This window comes from Macaca thibetana, chromosome 9, assembly GCF_024542745.1.
Source record: "Macaca thibetana thibetana isolate TM-01 chromosome 9, ASM2454274v1, whole genome shotgun sequence".
NCBI lineage: Eukaryota > Metazoa > Chordata > Mammalia > Primates > Cercopithecidae > Macaca > Macaca thibetana.
In genome coordinates, this window is record NC_065586.1 from 127,998,320 (window position 1) to 128,019,672 (window position 21,353).

The window sequence follows — 21,353 nt, forward strand, 5'->3', positions numbered from 1 at the left end:
ACACACACACACAGAGACACACACACAGAGAGATACGCACAGACACACACACAGAGACGAACACACAGAGAGACTACTGAATAAAAGCAGGGGCAATTAGTAGTGGGCAGTTCATACCCGGCTACGGTGTCAGCATGTCAACATGAATCGATGATTGAACCAGACACCGCGGCTCAAAGATAGCGGGGACGGCAAGATGAGTGAGTATATGAAAGCGCGTGTATTTCTGCACGTACACGCACTTGCTTTCTTTCCCTGCCACAGCACATTACCGCAATCTTAACGGCTTACAACACCTATTTATTCTCTCACGGTTCCCTAGGTCAGAAGGCCGGGCAGTTTGCCTGACTGGTCTTCTGCTTAGGGTGGCGGGAGCCTGAAATCAAGGTGACAGCAGGGCCGCGCCCCTTTCCGGAGGCTCTCGGAGTGAATCTCCTTCCAGACTCTTCCAGGCTGTTGTCTGAATGCTGTTGGTTTGCTCAGATTCCCGTCTTCATGCCGGCTCTCAGCCAGGGGCTAGTCTTGGCTCCCGGAGGCGGCCCAGGTTCACACTCACGCCTTCCACGCAGCCCTCCAGCACCTGCAGGCCAGGTCCCTCGTGTGCTCTGACGCGCTCTGACTCTCCTTTCTGCTGCATTTCTGACTGCGGCGGAGAAAGTGCTCTGCTTTGAAACGTTCACAGGATTAGATTGGGCCCGTGAGGATGATCCTGGATAATCTGCCGAGGTTAAATCCTGGAACTTTAAGCCCATCTGCAAAGTGCCTTTAGCCACGCAATGTGACATAGCCACAGGCTGGCTCTGGGGATTGGGGCATGGACATCATCATTCTGCGGACCATGCACATGCACCCATCTCTCTTGTTCCTGGAACCCTGATGTTCTCTCCACCACATTCAATTCCGCATGTAGAGATTTGTTGTTGTTGTTGTTTGAAACAAGGAAGGAGTGCAGAGGAAGACAGGGGACAGGCAGATGCCCCCAGGCCGGAGAAGAAAGGCCCAGGAGACAGGAGGTGACTGTGGGGTTTTCCTTCTCAATTCACAACACAGGGCTAGTCACAGCCTTCCGTCCATCCCTCTCTTCCCACCTCCCTTTCTTTTTTCTGTTCCTTCATTTCTTCCTACCTTTCTTCCATTCCCTCAGCATGTGACAAAAATATGAGGATCAGATCCTTTCTGGCAGGAGGAAAGAAGAATGATGGGATGACGTCTAATGCCTTGCTGGGCTCCAGCAGTACGAGGCAGCCACGTATCAAAAGTCAGAGACACAAACCAGCACGTGCCCCTCTTTCCACAGAGTCTCGGTGCAGGTCCTCCTGCCGCTGCTTCCCAGCCAGCCCCCAGGCCAGGCAGACAGGGTGCCTCCTCCTCCTATTAGCAAAACTTCTAAATGTGGTTTATTTTCCACAGAAAGATTGCACATCCTACCAATAGGCTACATCTATGATAACACTGAGATTGCTATTAAGTCTGAACTTAAAAATAATAAACATTTGGCATTTTTGAATACTATTTAGTAGTTGAAATCTAAATAAATCAAAATTATTTCGGTCTGGGTGTGGTGACTCATGCCTGTAATCCCAGCACTTTGGGAGGCCGAGGCAGATGGATCACTTGAGATCAGGAGTTCAAGACCAGCCTGGTCAACATGGTAAAACCCCATCTCTAATAAAAATACAAAAATTAGCCGGGCGTGGTGACACACACCTGTAATCCCAGCTGCTCAGGAGACTGAGCAGGAGAATCCCTTGAACCCAGGAGGCAGAGTTTGCAGTGAGCCAAGATTGCACCACTGCACTCCAGTTTGGGCGACAGAGCAAGACTTTGTCTCAAAAAAATAAAAGTAAAGGCCGGGCCAGTGGCTCACGCCTGTAATCCCAGCACTTTGGGAGGCTGAGAAGGGTGAATCACGAGGTCAGGAGACAGAGACTATCCTGGCCAACATGGTAAAATCCTGTCTCTACTAAAAATACAAAAAATAGCTGAGCGTGGTGGCACGCACCTGTAGTTCCCAGCTACTCCAGAGGTTGAGGCAGGAGAATTGCTTAAACCGGGGAGTCGGAGGTTGCAGTGAGCCGAGATTGCGCCATTGCACTCCAGCCTGGTGACAGAGTGAGACTCCGTCGGAAAAAAAGAAAGAAAGAAAATTAAATAAAAAATATTTTTAAATAAAGGTATTTGGGGGAAGTGTGATTTGCAGACTCTTTAGATATAAATTCCTTTATAGACTTGGAGAAAATGTATGGTAAGTTAGACTTTAAAACAACCCATTTGAGCTCTTTCCTTTCACTGCTGCAGCCGCAGCCATGAGAATGCTCAGGCTTCAGAAGAGGCTCGCTGCTCGTGTCCTCCGCTGTGGGAAGAAGGTCTGGTTGGACCCCAAGGAGACCAATGAACTCGTCAATGCCAACTCCCGTCAGCAGATCCGGAAGCTGATCAAAGATGGGCTGATCATCCACAAGCCAGTGACTGTCCATTCCCGGCTCAAGGCCAGAAAAGCACCTTGGCCCGCCGGAAGGGCAAGCACATAGGCATTGGTAAGCCAAAGGGTACAGCCAATGCCCGAATGCCAAGAAGGTCACATGGATGAGGAGAATGAGGATCCTGTGCTGGCTGCTCAGGAGACACCGGGAATCGAGGAAGATTGAACACCACGTGGTTCACAGCCTGTACCTGAAGGAGCAGGGGAATGTGTTCACAAACAAGCGGATTCTCATGGAACACAGCCAGAAGCTGATGGCAGACAAGGCCCGCAAGAAGCTCCTGGCTGACCAGGCTGAGGCCCGCAGGTCTAAGACCAAGGAAGCACGCGAGCGCCGTGAAGAGCGCCTCCAGGCCAAGAAGGAGGAGATCTTCATGACTTTGTCCAAGGAGGAAGACACCAAGCAATAAAAGCTCCCCCTTTGTCTGTACATACTGGCCTCTGTGATTGCATAGATCAGCCATTAAAATAAAACAATCCTTTAAAAAAACATCCATTTTATGGAGGTATCATTCACGTACAATAAATGGGTCCACTTTAAGTTTCTAGTTCAATGAGTCTTGACAACCACACACACTGTGTAACAGCTGCCGCCATCAGAACGCAGAACATTTCCACCAACCCAGGGAGTTCCTTCCCGCTCTCTCCAGTCAATCCCCCCACCCTCGTGCCTCACGCCTTTTTTCTTTGTTTTTTGAGATGGAGTCTTGCTCTGTCGCCCAGGCTGGAGTGCAGTGGCACGATCGCGGCTCACTGCAACCTCCGCCTCCCGAGTTCAAGCGATTCTCCTGCCTCAGCCGCCTGAATAGCTGGGATTACAGGCGTGCTCCACCACGCCTGGCTGATTTTTGTATTTTTAGTAGAGACAGGGTTTCACCATGTTGGCCAGGCTGGTCTCAAACTCCTGACCTCGTGATCCACCCACCTCAGCCTCCCAAAGTTCAGGGATTACAAGCCTGAGCCACTGCGCCTGGCCCCACGCCATTTTTTAAATCCCTATAGAGCAGTTTCGCCTGTTCTTGAACTTCAGGATTCTTCAGAGAAACCGTGTATGGAATGAGCTTTATTTTCAGGAACTTGCTCACACGATTGTGGAGGCTGACGAGTCCAAAAACAGAGGGTGCACAGGGTGAGCAGGGCAGGCCAGCAGGCGAGAAGCTCAGGCAAGGGCTGATGCAGGAGGCTGGAGGCAGAATTTGTTCTCCAAGAAACCTCAGTATTTGTTCTGAAGGCCTTTGATTAACTGGATGATGCTCACTCAAATTATTATCAAGGGTAATCTCCTTTTCTCAAAGTCAACTGACTGTGGGTGTTAACCACATCCACAAAACACCCTCGTGGCAATACTTGGCTTAGTTTTGATGAAATAACTACATACTATACCCTCGCTATATTGACACATGAGACTAAGTACGGTAAAACAAAGGGGCGCATGCAGCTTGCATGCCTCCGTGTCCGGTTCCTTTCATTTTCATAATATTTCGGGGACTATTTGGGACTGCTGTTCGTATCAGTAGTAGCTCATGCCTTTTTGTTACTGAATAGTACTGCCTTCTATGATGACAACAGGCTAGATTCTAATACACACCAGGCGTTTTCAATTCAGCTGTGAGAATTTTAAAAAATAAAATTGCTGTCAATACTCAGAAACTTGTAAACACCAATTAGAATCCAAACACAAAAATTCATTGAGCTATTATTAGGTTGGCACAAAAGTAATTGTGGTTTAGCCCAATATTTTAAGTTTTTAGCATCATCAGAAGAATAGTTAAAAATCTCTTGCTGGTCAGCTGATGCACAGTGGGACGCAGGGAAGGCAGCCCACCAGTCTCAAAAATATGTTACTTTTGTGGCTACATCTTGTTTTTACAGTTTAATGGTAGCTAATTAACCAGAAAATATATTCTAAACAAAAACTAATTATATTGTCATCACTTCAAAAGACATATTTAATACACATTAAAGCAATTACATATGAACTAAAAATAAAATCCTATGTCCCCCACTGGCTGAACAAACCCCCCTGTGGCCAGGGGGACCCCAGGAAAACCTTAACACCGAGGCTATAATGGGGGATGGGAAGTCAGACAAGCCCGATACCCCTTCCCTTTTGTGGTTTAGACACAACAGACCAGCGTTAACGTTAAGCTAGAGATCGTAAGACTGACAGAATGGACTCTGTGGCAGTAAGATGCCAAATTATAAACAGGGCCTAAGGCTGTGCTGGGGGAGGGTGAAGCCACACACGGCACACTTACAGAGAAACAGACGTTCTCACTGCTGTCAGGTTGCCTTCCCTCCAGCAGTTAACTAAGCACTGGCCTCGAGATGAGCAACCTTAAGCAACTGCAGCTCCACCAGCCATTAAGTGACCCCCAGTCCTGCTCCAGGAGCCGTAACTACAGCTTTCATTGGACAGAAGACTGTAACTTTTTCCTCATAAGAAAATGCTGACCTGGGACCGGTTCTGGCCGGTTTACAGAGGCTGCACATCTGCATGCCTTCTGTCCTGAAAAGACCTCTGGAGGTACAGGGCCTAGTCGTAAGTTATTTATTTATTTATTTATTTATTGACAGAGTCATGCTCTGTCGCCCAGGCTGGATTGTAATGACACAGTCTCAGCTCACTGCAACCTCCGCTTCCCAGGTTTGAGGGATTCTCCTGCCTCAGTCCCCCAAGTAGCCAGGACTACAGACACATGCCACCACACCTGACTAATTTCTGTACTTTTAGTAGAGAGGGGGTTTCGCCATGTTGACCAGGCTGATCTCGAACTCCTGACCTCAGGTTATCTGCCAGCCTCGGCCTCCCAAAGTGCTGGGATTACAGTCGTAATATATTCAAAGGTTTAGTCTGCCCCACAGAGTGAGATTGGGTCCGTGTTACACAATACGCATGTGTCAGGACCCCCTTCCTGAGTATTCATAGCTCCTCCCAAAGCCTGTTGACTATGTATGTTTAGCCAACCTGTTCAGTGTAGAGCTTCTGCCCCAATCCCTCCTCCTTCGAAGAGCCATCTCCCATCTTGGCCTGGGGGATGGCCACCTTGCTGGCTGTAACCATGTATAAGAAATAAAGTTCCTCTTTTTCCAAATGTATAAATTGTCGGGTTTTTATAAGAGGGATCTGGTCATTAACCCACTTTTTCAAGTGCCTTCCTGGGCAGATAGGCTAAATCTACATTTTAATAAGGAGATTACAGCCCGATTTTTCTGCTCTTCTCCTCAACAGAGAAGTAGGTATTCACTGCCTCCAGTTCCCCTCCTGCCACTGTCCCCAGAGCCCTCTGCAAACTTGTCATTCCATAGTCACTGCTCCATCCAAGTCAGTAATGGCCTCCCAGTCACTACAACCAAATGGTCCATCCTGTATACTCATCACACAGCATCACAGAGCAGCCACTCCCTCCCGTCTTCAATGGGTCCTGAAGTGGGTTCTCCAGGAGCCCACCTCGCAGGCTGCTCGCTCATCCTCCACATCCTCACCCCTTCAGGGTTCTGTCCTTGGTCCTGTCCCCCATCTGTCCTCCCTCCTGGGGTGACCTCACCCAGTTTCCTGACTTGAAACTCTAAGTGCTCTCACCTTGATGCTCTGGCTCTGACTTCCCTGCGTGCTCCAGGTTTGTCTGTGCAACAGCGCTATGTGTTGACAGCGAACCTCTGGTCGGGCTGCACTGCCCCCACCCAGATGGGCCTTTTGCAGCCCTTCTGTTGCAGAAACTCCATCGTTCCAGGTGCTCAGACCACCCGAGAGCAGTCATTCCTAAGTCCCTGCATTCTCTCACACCACATCTTTTCCATCAGCGAATCCCAGAGCCTCTGCTGTCAAAGTGCTTTTCTCTGAAATCTAACTGGTTCTCACCATCCAACCCCACGTTCACCACTCTATCCTCATCCCCATGCCTGGTCAGCCCAGCTGGCCACTTGATTGGTCTCCCTGCTTCCTCTCTTGGGGTCCCCACAGGTTATTCTCAGCAGAGCATCCACGGTGGCTCTGTGAAAGCCCCAGTCCATCACGATCCTCTTCTGTTCATGAGCCCATCTCACTCAGAATTCAAATCCCCTAAATGGCCTGCCCACCGTCCATCCTCCTCCACTTACCTCCCTGCCTTGACTCCAACCCCTGGCCTCCCCTCCACTCACTCTGCACCCATGCGGCTTCCGGCTGCCTCCTGCCCATGCCAGGCATGGCCCTCCTTCCTGTCCTGGCACTTGGTAGTCTCTCCTCCTGGCCAAGCTTTCCTAGACGTCTGCATGCTTACTCCTTATCCCTGAGTCTTCTCCAGTCACCCCCGTGCAAGATTCCAACTCTCTCCATACACGTTTCCTTCTCTGATTTTTCTCTCCAGCTCCGACTGGAGTGGACGAATGTTCCTGATTTGCAGCGACTGTCTTTTAGTGGTGCAATACCATCAGCGCCCACTGCAGCTATACTGAAAGTAGTTCTGATTCCGGACATCAATCCCATAGGGACAGTCTCCCTGATGACAGCTCGACTTCACATTTTTCAACTTTACGATGGGTAGATTGGGTATTAGATGCATTTTTGACTTAGGAAGAGCTTATTGGCGGGGAGGGTAGTCCCACTGCAAGTCGAGGAGCACCCGTAATCGCTCAGTATGCCAGAGAAAACCCCCCGCAAATGAAGAAACGATCGGCCCTGTTTCCCCAAGACTGCACTGCGAGCTCCGAGAACCTGTAAGGTAGCCATCTGATGAGCAACGGTGCGCTATGAAAGGGAGGTGGACGGGGTTGGGAGACCGAGGCAGGCAGACGGCTCGAGCCCAGGAGTTCGAGACCAGCCTGAGCAACATAGACCCCCGTCTCTACAAAAAATTAAAAAATTCGCGAGCCTGGCAGCGCGTGCCTGTGCTCGCAGCTACTTCCGAGGTGAAGCAGTAGGATGGATTGAGCTCAGGAGGTCGAGACTTTAGAGAGCCGAGATGACGCCCCTACACTTCGGCTCGGGGTACCGAGCGAGACTCCGCGCGGGGGGCAGTGGGCGGGAGGTAGGGCTCAGGTGCGGCGCGCTCAGGTGAGGACGGCCCACATGCCCGCCCACCGCCGCCAAGCGCGCCCTCCATTGGCGGTTCGGTGGAGAACCCACACTCCCATTGGCCGATGCGGGATGGGGGCGTGTTCGGCCCAGCGGCGCCCGGAAGGCGTGTCCGGCCGCAGCCCAGGCCCTCCCGGAGTTCCCGGAGAGTAGGGGCGTTCGGCGGCGCTAGTCTTCAGGGGAGCGCCGGGCGCACACCGGACCACTACGGGAGGCCTAGCGCCGAGGGCCGAGGACTTGGCCTGCGCCCGCCGACCCCAGCTACCCTCTGCAGTCGCCCAGGCGTCCCTTCCCCCCTAGCCGAGCGGCGCCGGGCCCAGGGCCGGGGTCGGCAGGCGCAGGCGCATTGGACGCCCCCGGCAACCCCCGCGTCCCGCCCCGTCCGCTGCCGGTCCGAGGAGGCGGAGGGCGATGACGTCATCGAGCGGGGCGACGGGCATTGGGCGCCATTTTGAAAAGGGAAAAAAATCCCTCCCCGGCGGCGGCGGCGGCCGGGGCTGAGCGCTCGGCTGTAGCGGCGCGGAGGCCGTCTCCCTGGTCCGCCGCGGTCCCCGCCCGTCCCGCCGCCGGCTGCCATGGCAGGTGAGGGGCCTGCGCGGGACGGCGGGGGCCGCGGGGGCGGGCGGGGGCCGCGGCCGGCCTGACCGCCCCGTTGTGTTTGCAGGAGCCGGAGGCGGCGGCTGCCCCGCGGGCGGCAACGACTTCCAGTGGTGCTTCTCGCAGGTCAAGGGGGCCATCGACGAGGACGTGGCCGAAGGTGAGGCCCGCGCCGCGCCCCGCCCCGGGACCTTGGCGGGCAACCCCCAGGCCGACCGCGGCCTCCGAGCCCCAAGCGCCCAAGGAAGGCAGGCAGGAGGATGGGGGCCGGGCGGGGCAGGGGCTGGGGGCCGTGGTGGGGGACCATCGTGGGGCGGCCGTCGTCTGTCCGCTGTCCTGGCCCGCGGGGCACGGGCGGAGGCGCCGGGCCCGCGGCGGGGCTTATGTAAGTCACCAAGGTCACGGGCGGCCGGGCCCTCCGAACCCAGCGCCTGGGGCTGCCTCCTGCCCGGGGCGGAATCGCGGAGACCGCGGCGGAGTCGGGGACGGGAACGGAGTCCAGATTCTGCGCTCAGGCAGCGCGGCACAATGGCCCGGAGGATGGGAACGCGCCTAGGGCTGGGTCGGGGCCTCGGCCCCCGCCCGGCTCTGCGTTTCCTCGCCGGTGCGCTCTTGAGCAAGCTGGTTGCCTCGGTTTGTCCACCCTTAACAAGAGAGCTGGACGCCCTGATTGTTAAGGTCTGCTTTCTGAGGTTCTAACATCCTTGAATTTTACTGTGAAGTATTGCTCCTTTCTCTATTGATATATTTTGAAGTCTCTACTCCAGATTTTAATCTTGAACTTTATGGTATTACTGGAAGTTCGCTGGTCATTTCCTTAAATCATACCCTTAAATTGGTCCAGGCGCAAAGTTTTAGGGTGGTAGGAGGAAACTGGGGAGTGCCTCCCGCCTCAGCTTCCCATGAAGCTTGCATGTCACCCTCGAGTGAAAAAGCTGTGTAGCTTTCCTTCTTCACCGTTGAATGGAGAACTTGGTCGAGTCTTAGAAGTTTGATTAATATTTCAGATTTAGAGCCATAGTGACTTTTTTGTTGTTTGTATATCTTACTGAACATTGTAAACCTTTAACCTTTTCTTAAAAATGATTTGTGTTTGCACCAAATACACCTTCCCTGCCTCAAGTTACTAGAAGCCCCTTGTCAGACATTCTGTTCACTTCCCTCCATCTCAGCCCCTCCCATGACATTTTACTCCCTCTTCCCTACCCTGTACCTTTCCCTGGCAGTGTCTGGTTTGGTGCGTGACCCCTGAGGACATCTGGAAGTTCTGAGCCCCCTGGCACAAACGGCCTAGGTTATTAAGCAGGTGAAACTGGGCTCTAAGAAATGCATAATGTATACTGTTTGAGATTAAAACTAGGTACATTTTATGTGATGTAAAAAGTTTATTGATTTTATTTATTTAAAATACGTTACCTTTTTTTGTTTGATTTTGTATATGCCAAGCAAGTTTGAAGTGTGACTTCTATCGCAAGTAAAGCAAAACTTGTTTGGGAGTAAGGAAGGTGAGAGGGCTTAATGCCTGCCTTAATTTCTGTTTTTTTTTTTTTTTTTTTTTTTTTTAACTCTTTTTTTTTTGGAGACAGGGTCTCACTTTGTAGCTCAGGCTGGATGGAATGCAGTGGCGTCATCTGGGCTCACTGCAACCTCTGCCTCATAGGCTCATAGGCCCATCTGAGCCTCTGGAGTAGCTAGGACCACAGACATGCACGCGCCACCACACCAGGCTAATTTTTGTATTGTCGTAGAGGATTTCACCATGTTGCCCAGGCTGGTCTGAACTCCTGGGCTCAAGTGGTCTGCCCACATCATTCTCCCAAGGTGCTGAGATTACAGGCGTGAGCGACCACACCTGCCTCGTTTCTTTACTTGAAAAAAAAAAAATGATAAACTGAATGAATTAAAATTTAAGTATAACTAAAGTAGTGTATTTTAACTGTGAATTTACACATGTGAAAATAGCATTCTTTCTTTAAAAAAAAATTCTTGGGCCAGGTATCGTGGCTCATGCCTATAATTCCAGCACTTTGGGAGGCCAAGGTGGACAGATCACTTGAGGTCAGGAGTTTGAGACCATCCTGGCCAACATAGTGAAACCTCGTCTCTTTTAAAAATACAAAAGTTAGCTGGGCGTGGTGGTGCATGCCTGTAATCCCAGCTACTTGGGAGGCTGAGGCAGGAGAATCACTTGAACCCAGGTGGTGGAGGTTGCAGTGAGTGGAGATGGCGCCACTGCACTCCAGCCTGGGCAATAGAACAAGGCTCCATCTCAAAAAAAAAAAAAAAAAAAAAAAAAAAAAAAACTTGACAAATACTTTGTTCTCTGAATTAAACTGATGGGAACTTTTTGCAGTTTTAAATCCCTATTTTAAGTTAAATTTTGAGTAAATCCAAAAGTTTGGTATTTTGAGTTGTTGTGGTTTATTTTTTGTAACATTGTTTTGTGGTAATTATCCACACGTTTTGGTTATTGTAGGTATTCACAGCTTTCTATTTTAATCCATGTATGCTTTGGCCATAGTAACCCATCCAGATTAACACATTTATAACTCACCATCGATTTGTCCCATAGTTGTGATACTGTTGGTTTGTATGAAGACCACACAGTCAGTGATGATGAAGGGAAGTGTAGTCGTTGGTCACCAGTGATTGCTGAGCAGCAAGAATTGAGAGGCTGGTCATGCCCAACGCAACCTTGAAGGAGAGATGTTGGTGAGAGATAAGAGATGGGTGGCCAGGTGTGGTGGCTCACACCTGTAATCCCAGCACTTTGGGAGGCTGAGGCGGGTGGATCACTTGAGGTCAGGAGTTTGAGACTATCCTGGCCAACATGGCGAAACCCCATCTCTACTAAAAATACAAAAATTAGCCAGGTGTGGTGACACCCACCTGTAGTTCCAGCTACTCAGGAGACTGAGGCAGGAGAATCGCTTAAACCCGGGAGGTGGAGGTTGCAGTGAGCCGAGATTGTGCCATTGCACTCCATCCTGGGCGTCAGAGTGAGACTCCATCTCAAAAAAAACAAACAAAAAAAATAGAGATGGGCAGTTCACAGGGGTTTTTATCATGCACTGCTGCGCAGGCTGTAGAACTTAAGGTATAGCAGATTTTATTTGTTTAGATTTGTGGCTCGTGAGGCATTTTGTTCTTGAAGGCTCTGTTCTGGGCCTAGTTCAGCTCTGTAGAGCTCTACTGCAGCCCTGCACTCTGGCCGTCTTTCTGCCCTCTCTACAATGGGTAAGGAGAAAGGGCCTTAGAGATTGAGGCCTGGGTCCTCTCCTGACTTCAGTGGGGTGGTGCCCAGGGCACAGGAGGTGGCGCAGAGGTAAGAGCAGGCACTCCTGACTTTGGAGATCATGAAGTGAGTAACATAGGAAAAGCCTTTGGTTTTTGCTTTGATTTCTGTCTTGTTTCTAAAACTAATAGTTTTGGGCTGTGGGTCAGAATCATAAGCTCTGATGAAAGTGTTGGCCTGTGTAAAATTTGATGCCCCCCCAATTTTTTTTTTTTTCAGAGAATTGGGTTTAGCTGTGGGTCAGGTCATTTTGCTAAGAGTCATGATCTCACTGGGTAATCAGACTTCTCATCCCCTGCAAGTAGGAGTATAGCTGAGCTCACAAGGAAGTTATCAAGTGTCCTGCTGGTAAGCAGGTGTATGGGCAGCAGTCAGTGGTGACTTGCCTCTCCTGCCCTTTCTGGAAGGTGAGACTAGGTGAGTTCGTATGCCGAGGTGACCAAGAGTTAAAATAGTAAAACCAGGGGGCTTCCGGCAGGAAGCGAGGAGAAGGGCTGTTTGTTAGCTTCTATCTCCACAGTGTCTCGATTCTAAATGGTGGTTCTCTTCTGGAAATTAACTGTTGTGCAGATTTTTTCTGCATGTTATGGAGTCACCTTCACCCAGCCCCTGCTCCCTCTCCTGGAATGTACTCATTCAGCATGTGATGTGTTTTGCAGTGTCACATGGTATTTCATCCTTTGCTTCTCTCTCTGGTAGACTGTGAGCTCCTCAAGCTTGAAGGCTGGGTGTCCCCCTTCCCACCCCAGCCTTTGTAGAGGACCCAGCACGAAGGTTATGATAGGTAACAGTTGCTGAGTGGTCATTCTGTGCTAGAGATTGCGCGCAATGCTTTTCCCACGTCAGTTGATCTACACACAACCCAAGAAGGAGGAACTATTGTTCTTCCCAGTCTCAGAGGCAGAATCCAAGGTGTGGGAGCAATGAACTTGGGTTACAAAGCGAGTATATGGCAGGGCCAGGGTTTGAAGCTGTGCCGACTGGCCGCAGAGCTGTGAAGTTCTATATTGCTTCAGTGACCATTTGCAGCCAGCACAGTACTGACGAAGCCGCATTGTGGCATGTGGCCGTCCAGTCTTGGGACGGAGCTGTTCTAAAGCTCAGTAAAAATCTTACCACCAAGAATTGTATGGAAATGTTTTTGAAGGCAAATGAAAATGGAATGCCTTTAAAGGAAGTGCGTATCAAAACGATAGAACGTTAGTAACAAGGATTCAAGAATAGCATCGCTTTCCAACCAATTCTCAAACTATTTGAAGAGTAGATCTCACAGAGACAGTGAGTGAGTGAAACACCTGCGTGTCAAGCAAGTGCTGCGGTACCTTTGCCTGCGACGTCACTTTGCACATGACTGTGACCTGCTTACCTGCAGGGACGCTTTGGGTCTTGCTCCTTTATTTGTTACACTACTTGCTGCTGTGGAGAAACCATGGGGAGGGGTTGGGGGAGGAGAGTCATATATCGAACCCGGTTTTATATGACTTTATAGCTTGATAACAGCTGGTTCCTTCTCAGAATTTGTAGTTTTAAGTGTATTGAGTTTTTGTTGATTTTGCTTTAATCAGTTTCTTAATCCATGATTTATTGCTTTGAATTAGACATTAACCTGTTTCTCAAGAGACACACTAAACAAAATTGAAGGTTTGTTTGCTTAAGTCAAGCTTGAATCTGGCTAGTTGTGTAAGTAACATGGATATCTGGTTAATCTGGTAGGATAGCCTTTCCAAGGGGTTTACATTGGTACTTTGAAAGAAACATTTGAAGTCACAAAAAGATAACAAAACTTAAGGTAACTTGAGTATCAGTACCAGAAAGTTACTGTGTTTCGTTGAATGTAAGATAATGTCTGGTTTGGTGGCTCACGACTGTAATCTCAGCACTTCAGGAGGCCAAGGTGGGAGAGGATCCCTTGAGCCCAGCAATTTGAGACCAGCCTGGGCAACATCGTGAGATGTTGTCTCTACAAAAAAAAAAAAAGAAGTTTAAAACATTTGCCAGGTATGGTGGTGCACACCTGTAGTCCCGGCTACTCAGGAGGCTGAGGTGGGGGAACCACTCGAGCCCGGGAGGTAGAGGCTTCAGTGAGCTATGATTGCAGCACTGCACTCCAGCCTGGGCAGTAGAGTGAGACCTTGTCTCAGAAAAAAAGAAAAAATATGTAATATGTAATATATATAACATATCTATAGTATGTATTATGTATTATATATAACATATAAAATATGTATTATGTATTATATGTATGTTATATATAATGTGTATTGTGTATTATATATGTCTGAAATTAAGTATATCTTTTACATATAATCTTTTATAATATCTTTTATATTTGTATATATAAAATCTACATCTAATTTTGGAAATACTAAGATGTAGGGAAATGCACTGAGAATCAATGAAATATGGTATTGGTGAATGCAAAACTTGTCTGTCATATTTATTGATTTCTTCTGTGTGTAGAAAATGGGCGTTTAGTATTTATGATTGATTTTTTTTTTTTTTTTTTTTTTTTTTTTTTTGGTCTTGAAGGGACATGGTGTCTGCTTATTTGAGTTATTCCTGGTCTGATTTCTGTATTCCATTGTAGAATTTTCATTTACTTAATATTTATATCTGTGTCATTAAAGAGAACCTTTCAGGAAAGCATCCTCTGGGGAAGGCCGTCAAAGAAGCAGTCAGTCTAGTAACATTTTGCAGTTTGACTTAGAGAGTTTCATAGGAAGCCTCTGTCTTTAGGAAATCAGTTGTGTGCCTTACGATTCACAGACTCATCATGCTTAGTTCAGCCAAATCTTAATGCTCTGGAGGCTGGCCTGGTCATAGGTACGTCGTGAAGTTAAGTTTGCAAGATACATGGTGGTATTGAGTCATAGCTGGTGATTTTCCATGTTCCCTGATTTTAAGCAGTCTGCTGTTCTGATGGGAAGTTCCAGGTTGGGTCTGTGTCTGCTGTTTTCAGCTCTGAGGGCCCCTTCCTGAGCCTCAGCTCGCTTATCTAGAAGTTAAATCGGAAGATTTTTGTTAAGATCAAACAATGTGCGGTGCTTTTATAACTTGAAAAATGCTTTTCAAGTGTTAGATACAACTGTTAATTCTTTTGTATTTTAAGGTATTGGGGCTTGGTTTTAGCTATATTTAAACACAAAACACAAAAATAGTTTCTTGTTTTTCTTCACCTGCTTCATCTCCACCTGCCCAGATCCCTTCCACTGGGCCTGGCCTCTTAATGTTTCCATTATTATTCAGTGATTATTGCCATCCCTTGATCTTTGCCTCTGTTTCTTTCTCTCCCTAAAGTATTCTTTTTGCTTCCTGTTCACTCCCTAAGCCCTGCTGATCCTTCTAAATCCACCTCCAGTCCCCCTTGGCGAGTCCCTGCTCCAGCTCCCCTCAGCGTTCAGTGTCGTCTTAGACTCCCTTTCACTCCCTGTTCCGTGTTGTTTAGCAATTGGCTGTGTCCTGCTTGTGGTTCCCTAATTTTATCACATGTATCATTAGGCTTGTCTCTCCCACTGGATGTCAGTCAGTGTATGGAACGTCACTATACTACTAGGTGATAGGCGTTGTGAATGTGGAATTTGGTACACATCCCTTTTCCCCCTCTTCAGGCTTTGTGTTAACTTGACAAGTTACTTACTGTCTCTTTTCTCATCTGTAAAACGGGTACTATTACTTGTGACCGTTGCAGGGTTGCTGTGAAGATTCCAGAAAATGTATGGAAAGTTCTGGCAAACACACACGTAACTGGTAACTGTTTAGAGGCTGTTGTCTTAAGAGACCCTCTTGCATAGGAGAGTAGCTGGCTGTCTCTCTCCAGGGAGCCAGTTTAAGAAAAATGAAGGTAATGCAGGGGCCAGCTTTCAGCCTGGCACATCTGAAAAGTTCACAACAGTGTACCAAAGGGCTGCTGGTGCTGGCTGTTGGAAATAGAAATGCGGTTCTTGCCTTCAGGAAGTTCTGTTCGGACACAGACAAGCAGGTGGGTCCCTGCACCATGGCTGGGCCAGGGCACATTGAGGCAATGTGAAGAAGTACCCAATACACAGGCTTGGGTCGGGAGTGGAGGGGAGGACATCAGGGTGGGTATAAGAAGAGGGAGGAAGGGAAGGGGAGAAGAAGGTTCCAGGTGGAGAGGGCTTGGTGTGGAGGTTGGACAGAGCATGGTATGTTCTGAGAAGTCAGTGCTTGGCATGGTCTGACTTCTGGCAGAGAAGGAAGTGGCTGTGATGAGCAAGAGGCTGGCTGGGGCTGGATGATGATGAATAAAGGACTTGAATACTGTGCTGAGGACTCGGAGTGATTGTGAGCTTTTCAGATCCTAAGCGGAGGAGTGACATCAAATTTGTTTTTAACAAGGTCACTCTGCCCTTTGGAGAATGGATGGTGGTGGGTAAGAATGGAGGTAGGAAGTTACTGCAATAAAGGTTGGGAAAGTTGGCTTACTCTAGTTTCAGGGTGGAGAAGCTTCTTTGTAAAGGGCCAAATGGTAAGTATTTTAGACTTTGAGGCCATACTGTCCCTGTTGCAACTACTGAATTCAGCTCTGCCTTTAGCAGGAAGACAGCCATAGACCCTGCAGAGATGGATGGGTGTGGCTCTGTGCCCTGCTTCCACACGAGCGTGCCTACAGAAACAGGCAGCTGGCCAGATGTCGCCCAGGTTGTGGTTTGCTAACCTCTGCCCTAGAGTTGGTTCGCAAAGTCTATTGGTGCTGGAATACTTTTATGTTCTTAATAGTTCTACTCAGGATCCAGAGAGCCTTTGTGCTGGTTATAGCTGTTGACGTTTTCTATATTTGAAATTAAAAGAGAACAACTTAAAATATTTATTTTACTTTAAAATAATCTACTACATGTTAACATTTTTAGTGAGAAACAACTTTTCAAATTGAGCGAGAAGAACAGTGTTTTTTTACACTTTTGCACATTCTTTTAAAATATGTGGCTTAAGAGGTGACGGCTGAGCCGGGCGCGGTGGCTCAAGCCTGTAATCCCAGCACTTTGGGAGGCTGAGACGGGCGGATCACAAGGTCAGGAGATCGAGACCATCCTGGCTAACACGGTGAAACCCCGTCTCTACTAAAAAATACAAAAAACTAGCCGGGCGAGGTGGCGGGCGCCTGTGGTCCCAGCTACTCCGGAGGCTGAGGCAGGAGAATGGCGTAAACCCGGGAGGCGGAGCTTGCAGTGAGCTGAGATCCGGCCACTGCACTCCAGCCTGGGCGACAGAGCGAGACTCCGTCTCAAAAAAAAAAAAAAAAAAAAAAAAAAAAAAAAAAGAGGTGACGGCTGGATTCTCAGAACTGCTTCTGCATTCAGTGTGTTCCAGTTACTTTATTGAAATGTGTAAAGAAAATGTGGCCTGACGCTTCCATGTGGGCAGAGGAGGGGTCATCCCGGAGGCTCTTCGCGATGCACCATAACTCGCCAGGTGGTAACTTGAGTGTGCTGGCCCTGTGGGGTCAGTGGCGTTTCTGTCCTCTCTTCTGTCCGAACCGGCCCTGTGGGGTCAGTGGCGTTTCTGTCCTCTCTTCTGTCCGAACCGGCCCTGTGGGGTCAGTGGCGTTTCTGTCCTCTCTTCTGTCCGAACCGGCCGTGTGGGGTCAGTGGCGTTTCTGTCCTCTCTTCCGTCCGAACCGTGTGGGGTCAGTGGCGTTTCCGTCCTCTCTTCCGTCCGAACCGGCCGTGTGGGGTCAGTGGCGTTTCCGTCCTCTCTTCCGTCCGAACCGTGTGGGGTCAGTGGCGTTTCCGTCCTCTCTTCCGTCCGAACCGGCCGTGTGGGGTCAGTGGCGTTTCCGTCCTCTCTTCCGTCCGAACCGTGTGGGGTCAGTGGCGTTTCCGTCCTCTCTTCCGTCCGAACCGGCCGTGTGGGGTCAGTGGCGTTTCCGTCCTCTCTTCCGTCCGAACCGTGTGGGGTCAGTGGCGTTTCCGTCCTCTCTTCCGTCCGAACCGGCCGTGTGGGGTCAGTGGCGTTTCCGTCCTCTCTTCCGTCCGAACCGTGTGGGGTCAGTGGCGTTTCTGTCCTCTCTTCCGTCCGAACCGTGTGGGGTCAGTGGCGTTTCCGTCCTCTCTTCCGTCCGAACCGGCCGTGTGGGGTCAGTGGCGTTTCCGTCCTCTCTTCCGTCCGAACCGTGTGGGGTCAGTGGCGTTTCTGTCCTCTCTTCCGTCCGAACCGTGTGGGGTCAGTGGCGTTTCCGTCCTCTCTTCCGTCCGAACCGGCCGTGTGGGGTCAGTGGCGTTTCCGTCCTCTCTTCCGTCCGAACCGTGTGGGGTCAGTGGCGTTTCCGTCCTCTCTTCCGTCCGAACCGGCCGTGTGGGGTCAGTGGCGTTTCCGTCCTCTCTTCCGTCCGAACCTGAGGTCTGTCTTGTGCTCAGAGTGGGTCTTTTGCTCATGGACATGATTTGGTTACCATCACATGGGGGTCGTTCGGAAATGTTGTTACATAGAGTTGTTTTTTTTCCTAAATGTTAACACATTCCATTATATAAAATTGAAGAAAATCATATTTTTTAATGTCACCACTGACCTCATCAGAAGAGAAAGTGAGAAACTGTCTAATTAGCAGTAGTAGATAAAAGTTTTCCAAAATTCTAATTTTCTGTTGAAAGCTTGGACTTTATCATTGGTAACAAATACCGTCAGTTATTTTCTGTGAAATGAGAGGCTGTGTTCATTTTCAAGTAAATTTCTGCCATATACCAAACTCTTAATAAGCCAAAGTTGGTCAGTTTTTTCAAATAAAAATGGCATTCCATGAAAAAAAGGGCTAGTTCAGTTTGTGTGATACTGTGGAATGTGTATTTGGTCTTCACTAGTACACACCTCCTAAAATCATTGGGCTCTTCAGTGGTGTCTTTTGGGAATGAGTTGGCTAAGGGCTGGCAACCCCTGGGTAACTTCACAACGGGGGCTGGTCAGGTCACCAGAAAGACTAGGCAGGATTAGAGGGTTGGGACTTTCAGCCCTAATCCCCAACCTTGGGGAGTGGTGAGGGGCGGGGAGCTGAAGGTTAAGCTGATCACCAGTGGCCAGTGATTTAAACAGTCTTGCCTATGTATGGGCTGGGTTTGAAGATAGCTTCCAGATGTTTCTGTAGGGGGGCCCGCCCGAAGAGGGCATGGGAGCTCTTCTTCTCAGCCCCCATCCCTCGCCCTATGCATCGCCTCCGTTTGCGTCGCCTCCATGTCCTTTGTGGTAGCCTTTATAATAAACCGCTAAATTAAAGTGTTTCGCTGAGATGTGTGTGCCCAGTCGGGGTTGTGGACACTCTGATTGATAGCGAGTCAGTCAGAAGCACAAGTAACACAACGTGAGGCTTGCCTTTGGCTTTCAAAGTGGGGGGCAGTCTCGTGGGACAGAGCACTCAACCTGTAGGATCTGATGCTTTCTCCCAGTGTCAAGATCTAATGGAATCAGGGGACCCCGGCCGGTGTCCGGCTGCAGAATCGATTGCTTCCTTGCTGTTGGGAGAGGTCCCCACACATCCGGTGTCTTAAGTGTGCTATGAGGATGTGATGGGAGAAACTCAATTTTGTGTTTTGTTTTTCAACACAAACAACTACTGTGTGCTTTTTCTTGGGACAGTTGTACTTGGGGATGCAGCAAAAGTTCTTTTGTGGCACATTTTATCACAGGGTTGGAATTACATAAAGTGGAGAATTATTTTAACTGTTCATCAGGGAATAAGCTAAGCAAAACTGGCCTTTTTCCTTTTTCTTTCCCTTTTTCCCTGCCTGTGTAGGGTGTGGAAAGGAGAGCTTGGGGCTGCTGCCACAGATCGTGCTGAGCCGCCAGCAGCTCCACCTGCCCTTGGCTTTGCTCATCCGTGGAAATGACAACAGCATGAAAACGGCAGATGACGTACAAGGATTATGATGAAAATAGTCTCGACCTCATGGACCCTCTGAGAGGTTCTTGAGGACCGTTGCATCCTCAGGGGCCCACAGACCACCCTTTGAGAACTGCTGCTTGAATGCCAGCCGTTAGCAGTAGGAGTGAAGGACAGGGCAGACCTCAGGGTTCACTGTCCTCTCTCCTCTCTACCAGACTGTCTGGTTTTGTCTCACAATACAAAAATAGAGTGTTTATTATTTAAAGAAAATCAAATGATAGAGCAGCTGAGAACAGCTGGATCAAGAGCACAGAGCGAAAGTTCCTCTTCATCTCACTGCTGTCCTGGAGCCTTCCTCAGAACCCACTGCTCTTAACTGTATCTTTGTAGATCATTTTCTTTTTTTTTTTTTTTTTTTTTTTGAGACGGAGTCTCGCTCTGTCGCCCAGGCTGAAGTACAGTGGCCGGATCTCAGCTCACTGCAAGCTCCGCCTCCCGGGTTCCCGCCATTCTCCTGCCTCAGCCTCCTGAGTAGCTGGGACTACAGGCGCCCGCCACCTCGCCCGGCTAGTTTTTTGTACTTTTTAGTAGAGACGGGGTTTCACCGTGTTAGCCAGGATGGTCTCGATCTCCTGACCTCGTGATCTGCCGTCTCGGCCTCCCAAAGTGCTGGGATTACAGGCTTGAGCCACCGCGCCCGGCCCTGTAGATCATTTTCTATGTGTTTATGTGTTTGTTTATATTTTAAAACCTAGTTTGTGTATCGGCAATCTTTTTTGATCCACAAATGTGGAACCTTTTTCTAAACGTTGAATAAGATTTTCTGTATTACTCAATATTGTTTTTTGCTATTTCTTTTCCTTTCCTTTCCTTTTTTGGAAATAGGGTCTTACTTCTCTGCCACCCAGGCTGGAGTGCAGTGGTACAATCAGAGCTCACTGCAGCCTGATCAGGCTCAAGCAGTCCTTTCCCTACTTAGCCTCCCGAGTAGCTGGAACTATAGGTGTGCACTGCCATGCCCAGCTTTTTTCTGTTTCTTTGTAGAGACAGGGTTTTGCTCTGTTGCCCAGGATGGTCTTGAACTCCTGGACTCAAGTGATCCTCCCACCTCAGCCTCCCAAAATGCTGGGAATAGAGGCATGAGCCATGGCATGCAGCCGCCACTTGCCTTTTTTCATTAAGAGTCTATAATTGGAGATCTTACAGTGAACTGGGCTTTCTGCTCAGCCATACTCGAGCTCATTTGACCCCCGGCCGCAGCCCCTTGAGATGTAAGTACTGCTGTGTTGCCTTCATCATATACATGAGATGATCGAGTATCAGGAGGATGAAGTTACTTGGTGAAGGTCTCAGAGTTAATCGGTGCTATACCCATTATTTGCACGCAGACGTTCTGAGTCCAGAGCCCATACTTAAATTTTTAACCAGGCTGCCTTTTTATGTGGCTCATTTCATCCTTTTTGATGTCTGCATAGTATTCCCTTACTTATTTAGTCCAGTGTTTCTAATGACAGTGCAGGAGAGTCTCATCCTTCTGCCCTTCCTGGGTGGCAGACGCCCAGGAGTGGGGATGCACTGTCAGAGGCCATGCACATTCCTTGACTGTTTCTGTTCTATGAATTGCTTTGGTCACATCTTTTGTCCATTTTTCTACTGAACTTAAAAAAGTCAGTCTGTAAAAGTGGGTTTTTTTGTTTGTTTGTTTGTTTGTGATGGGATCTCGCTTCATCAGCCGGGCTGGAGTGCAATGGTGCGATCTTGGCTCACTGCAGCCTCTGCCTCCCAGGTTCAAACAGCTCTCCTGCCTCAGCCTCGTGAGGCGTGATTACAGGCATGCCACCATGCCCGGCCAATTTTTTTTTTTTTTTTTTTTTTAATTTTTAGTAGAGATGGGGTTTCACCATGTTGGCCAGGCTGGTCTCGAACTCCTGTGCTCAAGTGATCCGCCCACTTCGGCCTCCTCCCAAAGTGCTGGGATTACAGTTGTGAGCCACCGCACCCAGCTTGTAGAAGTTCTTTATATGTTATGAATATTAGTATTCTGAGTTTTTAAAAATTATTGACCTTGACTTTTAATTCTTCTGCCCCCATT

General features: G+C 49.0%; 2 protein-coding genes and 1 pseudogene across 3 annotated transcripts in view; all 3 read left to right on the plus strand.

The window, feature by feature from the left end:
- Positions 1–2,297: 2,297 nt before the first annotated feature.
- On the plus strand, positions 2,298–2,892 carry LOC126963318 (60S ribosomal protein L19-like; annotated as a pseudogene).
- Positions 2,893–7,624: 4,732 nt separating this feature from the next.
- Positions 7,625–21,353, plus strand: part of PPP2R2D (protein phosphatase 2 regulatory subunit Bdelta) — a 52,433-nt gene continuing 38,704 nt past the window's right edge. For both annotated transcript variants that reach the window (XM_050805521.1, XM_050805522.1), the window contains exons 1-2: positions 7,625–8,120; positions 8,203–8,295. In XM_050805521.1, the coding sequence (XP_050661478.1) occupies positions 8,114–8,120; positions 8,203–8,295 (100 nt within the window). In that variant the 5' untranslated portion in view covers positions 7,625–8,113. The remainder of the gene's footprint in view (positions 8,121–8,202; positions 8,296–21,353) is intronic.
- On the plus strand, positions 13,658–19,676 carry LOC126963303 (uncharacterized). The gene is made up of 2 exons (XM_050805530.1): positions 13,658–16,382; positions 16,712–19,676. Exon 2 carries the CDS (start codon positions 16,785–16,787, stop codon positions 17,784–17,786), a length of 1,002 nt encoding a protein of 333 aa, XP_050661487.1. The 5' UTR covers positions 13,658–16,382; positions 16,712–16,784; the 3' UTR covers positions 17,787–19,676.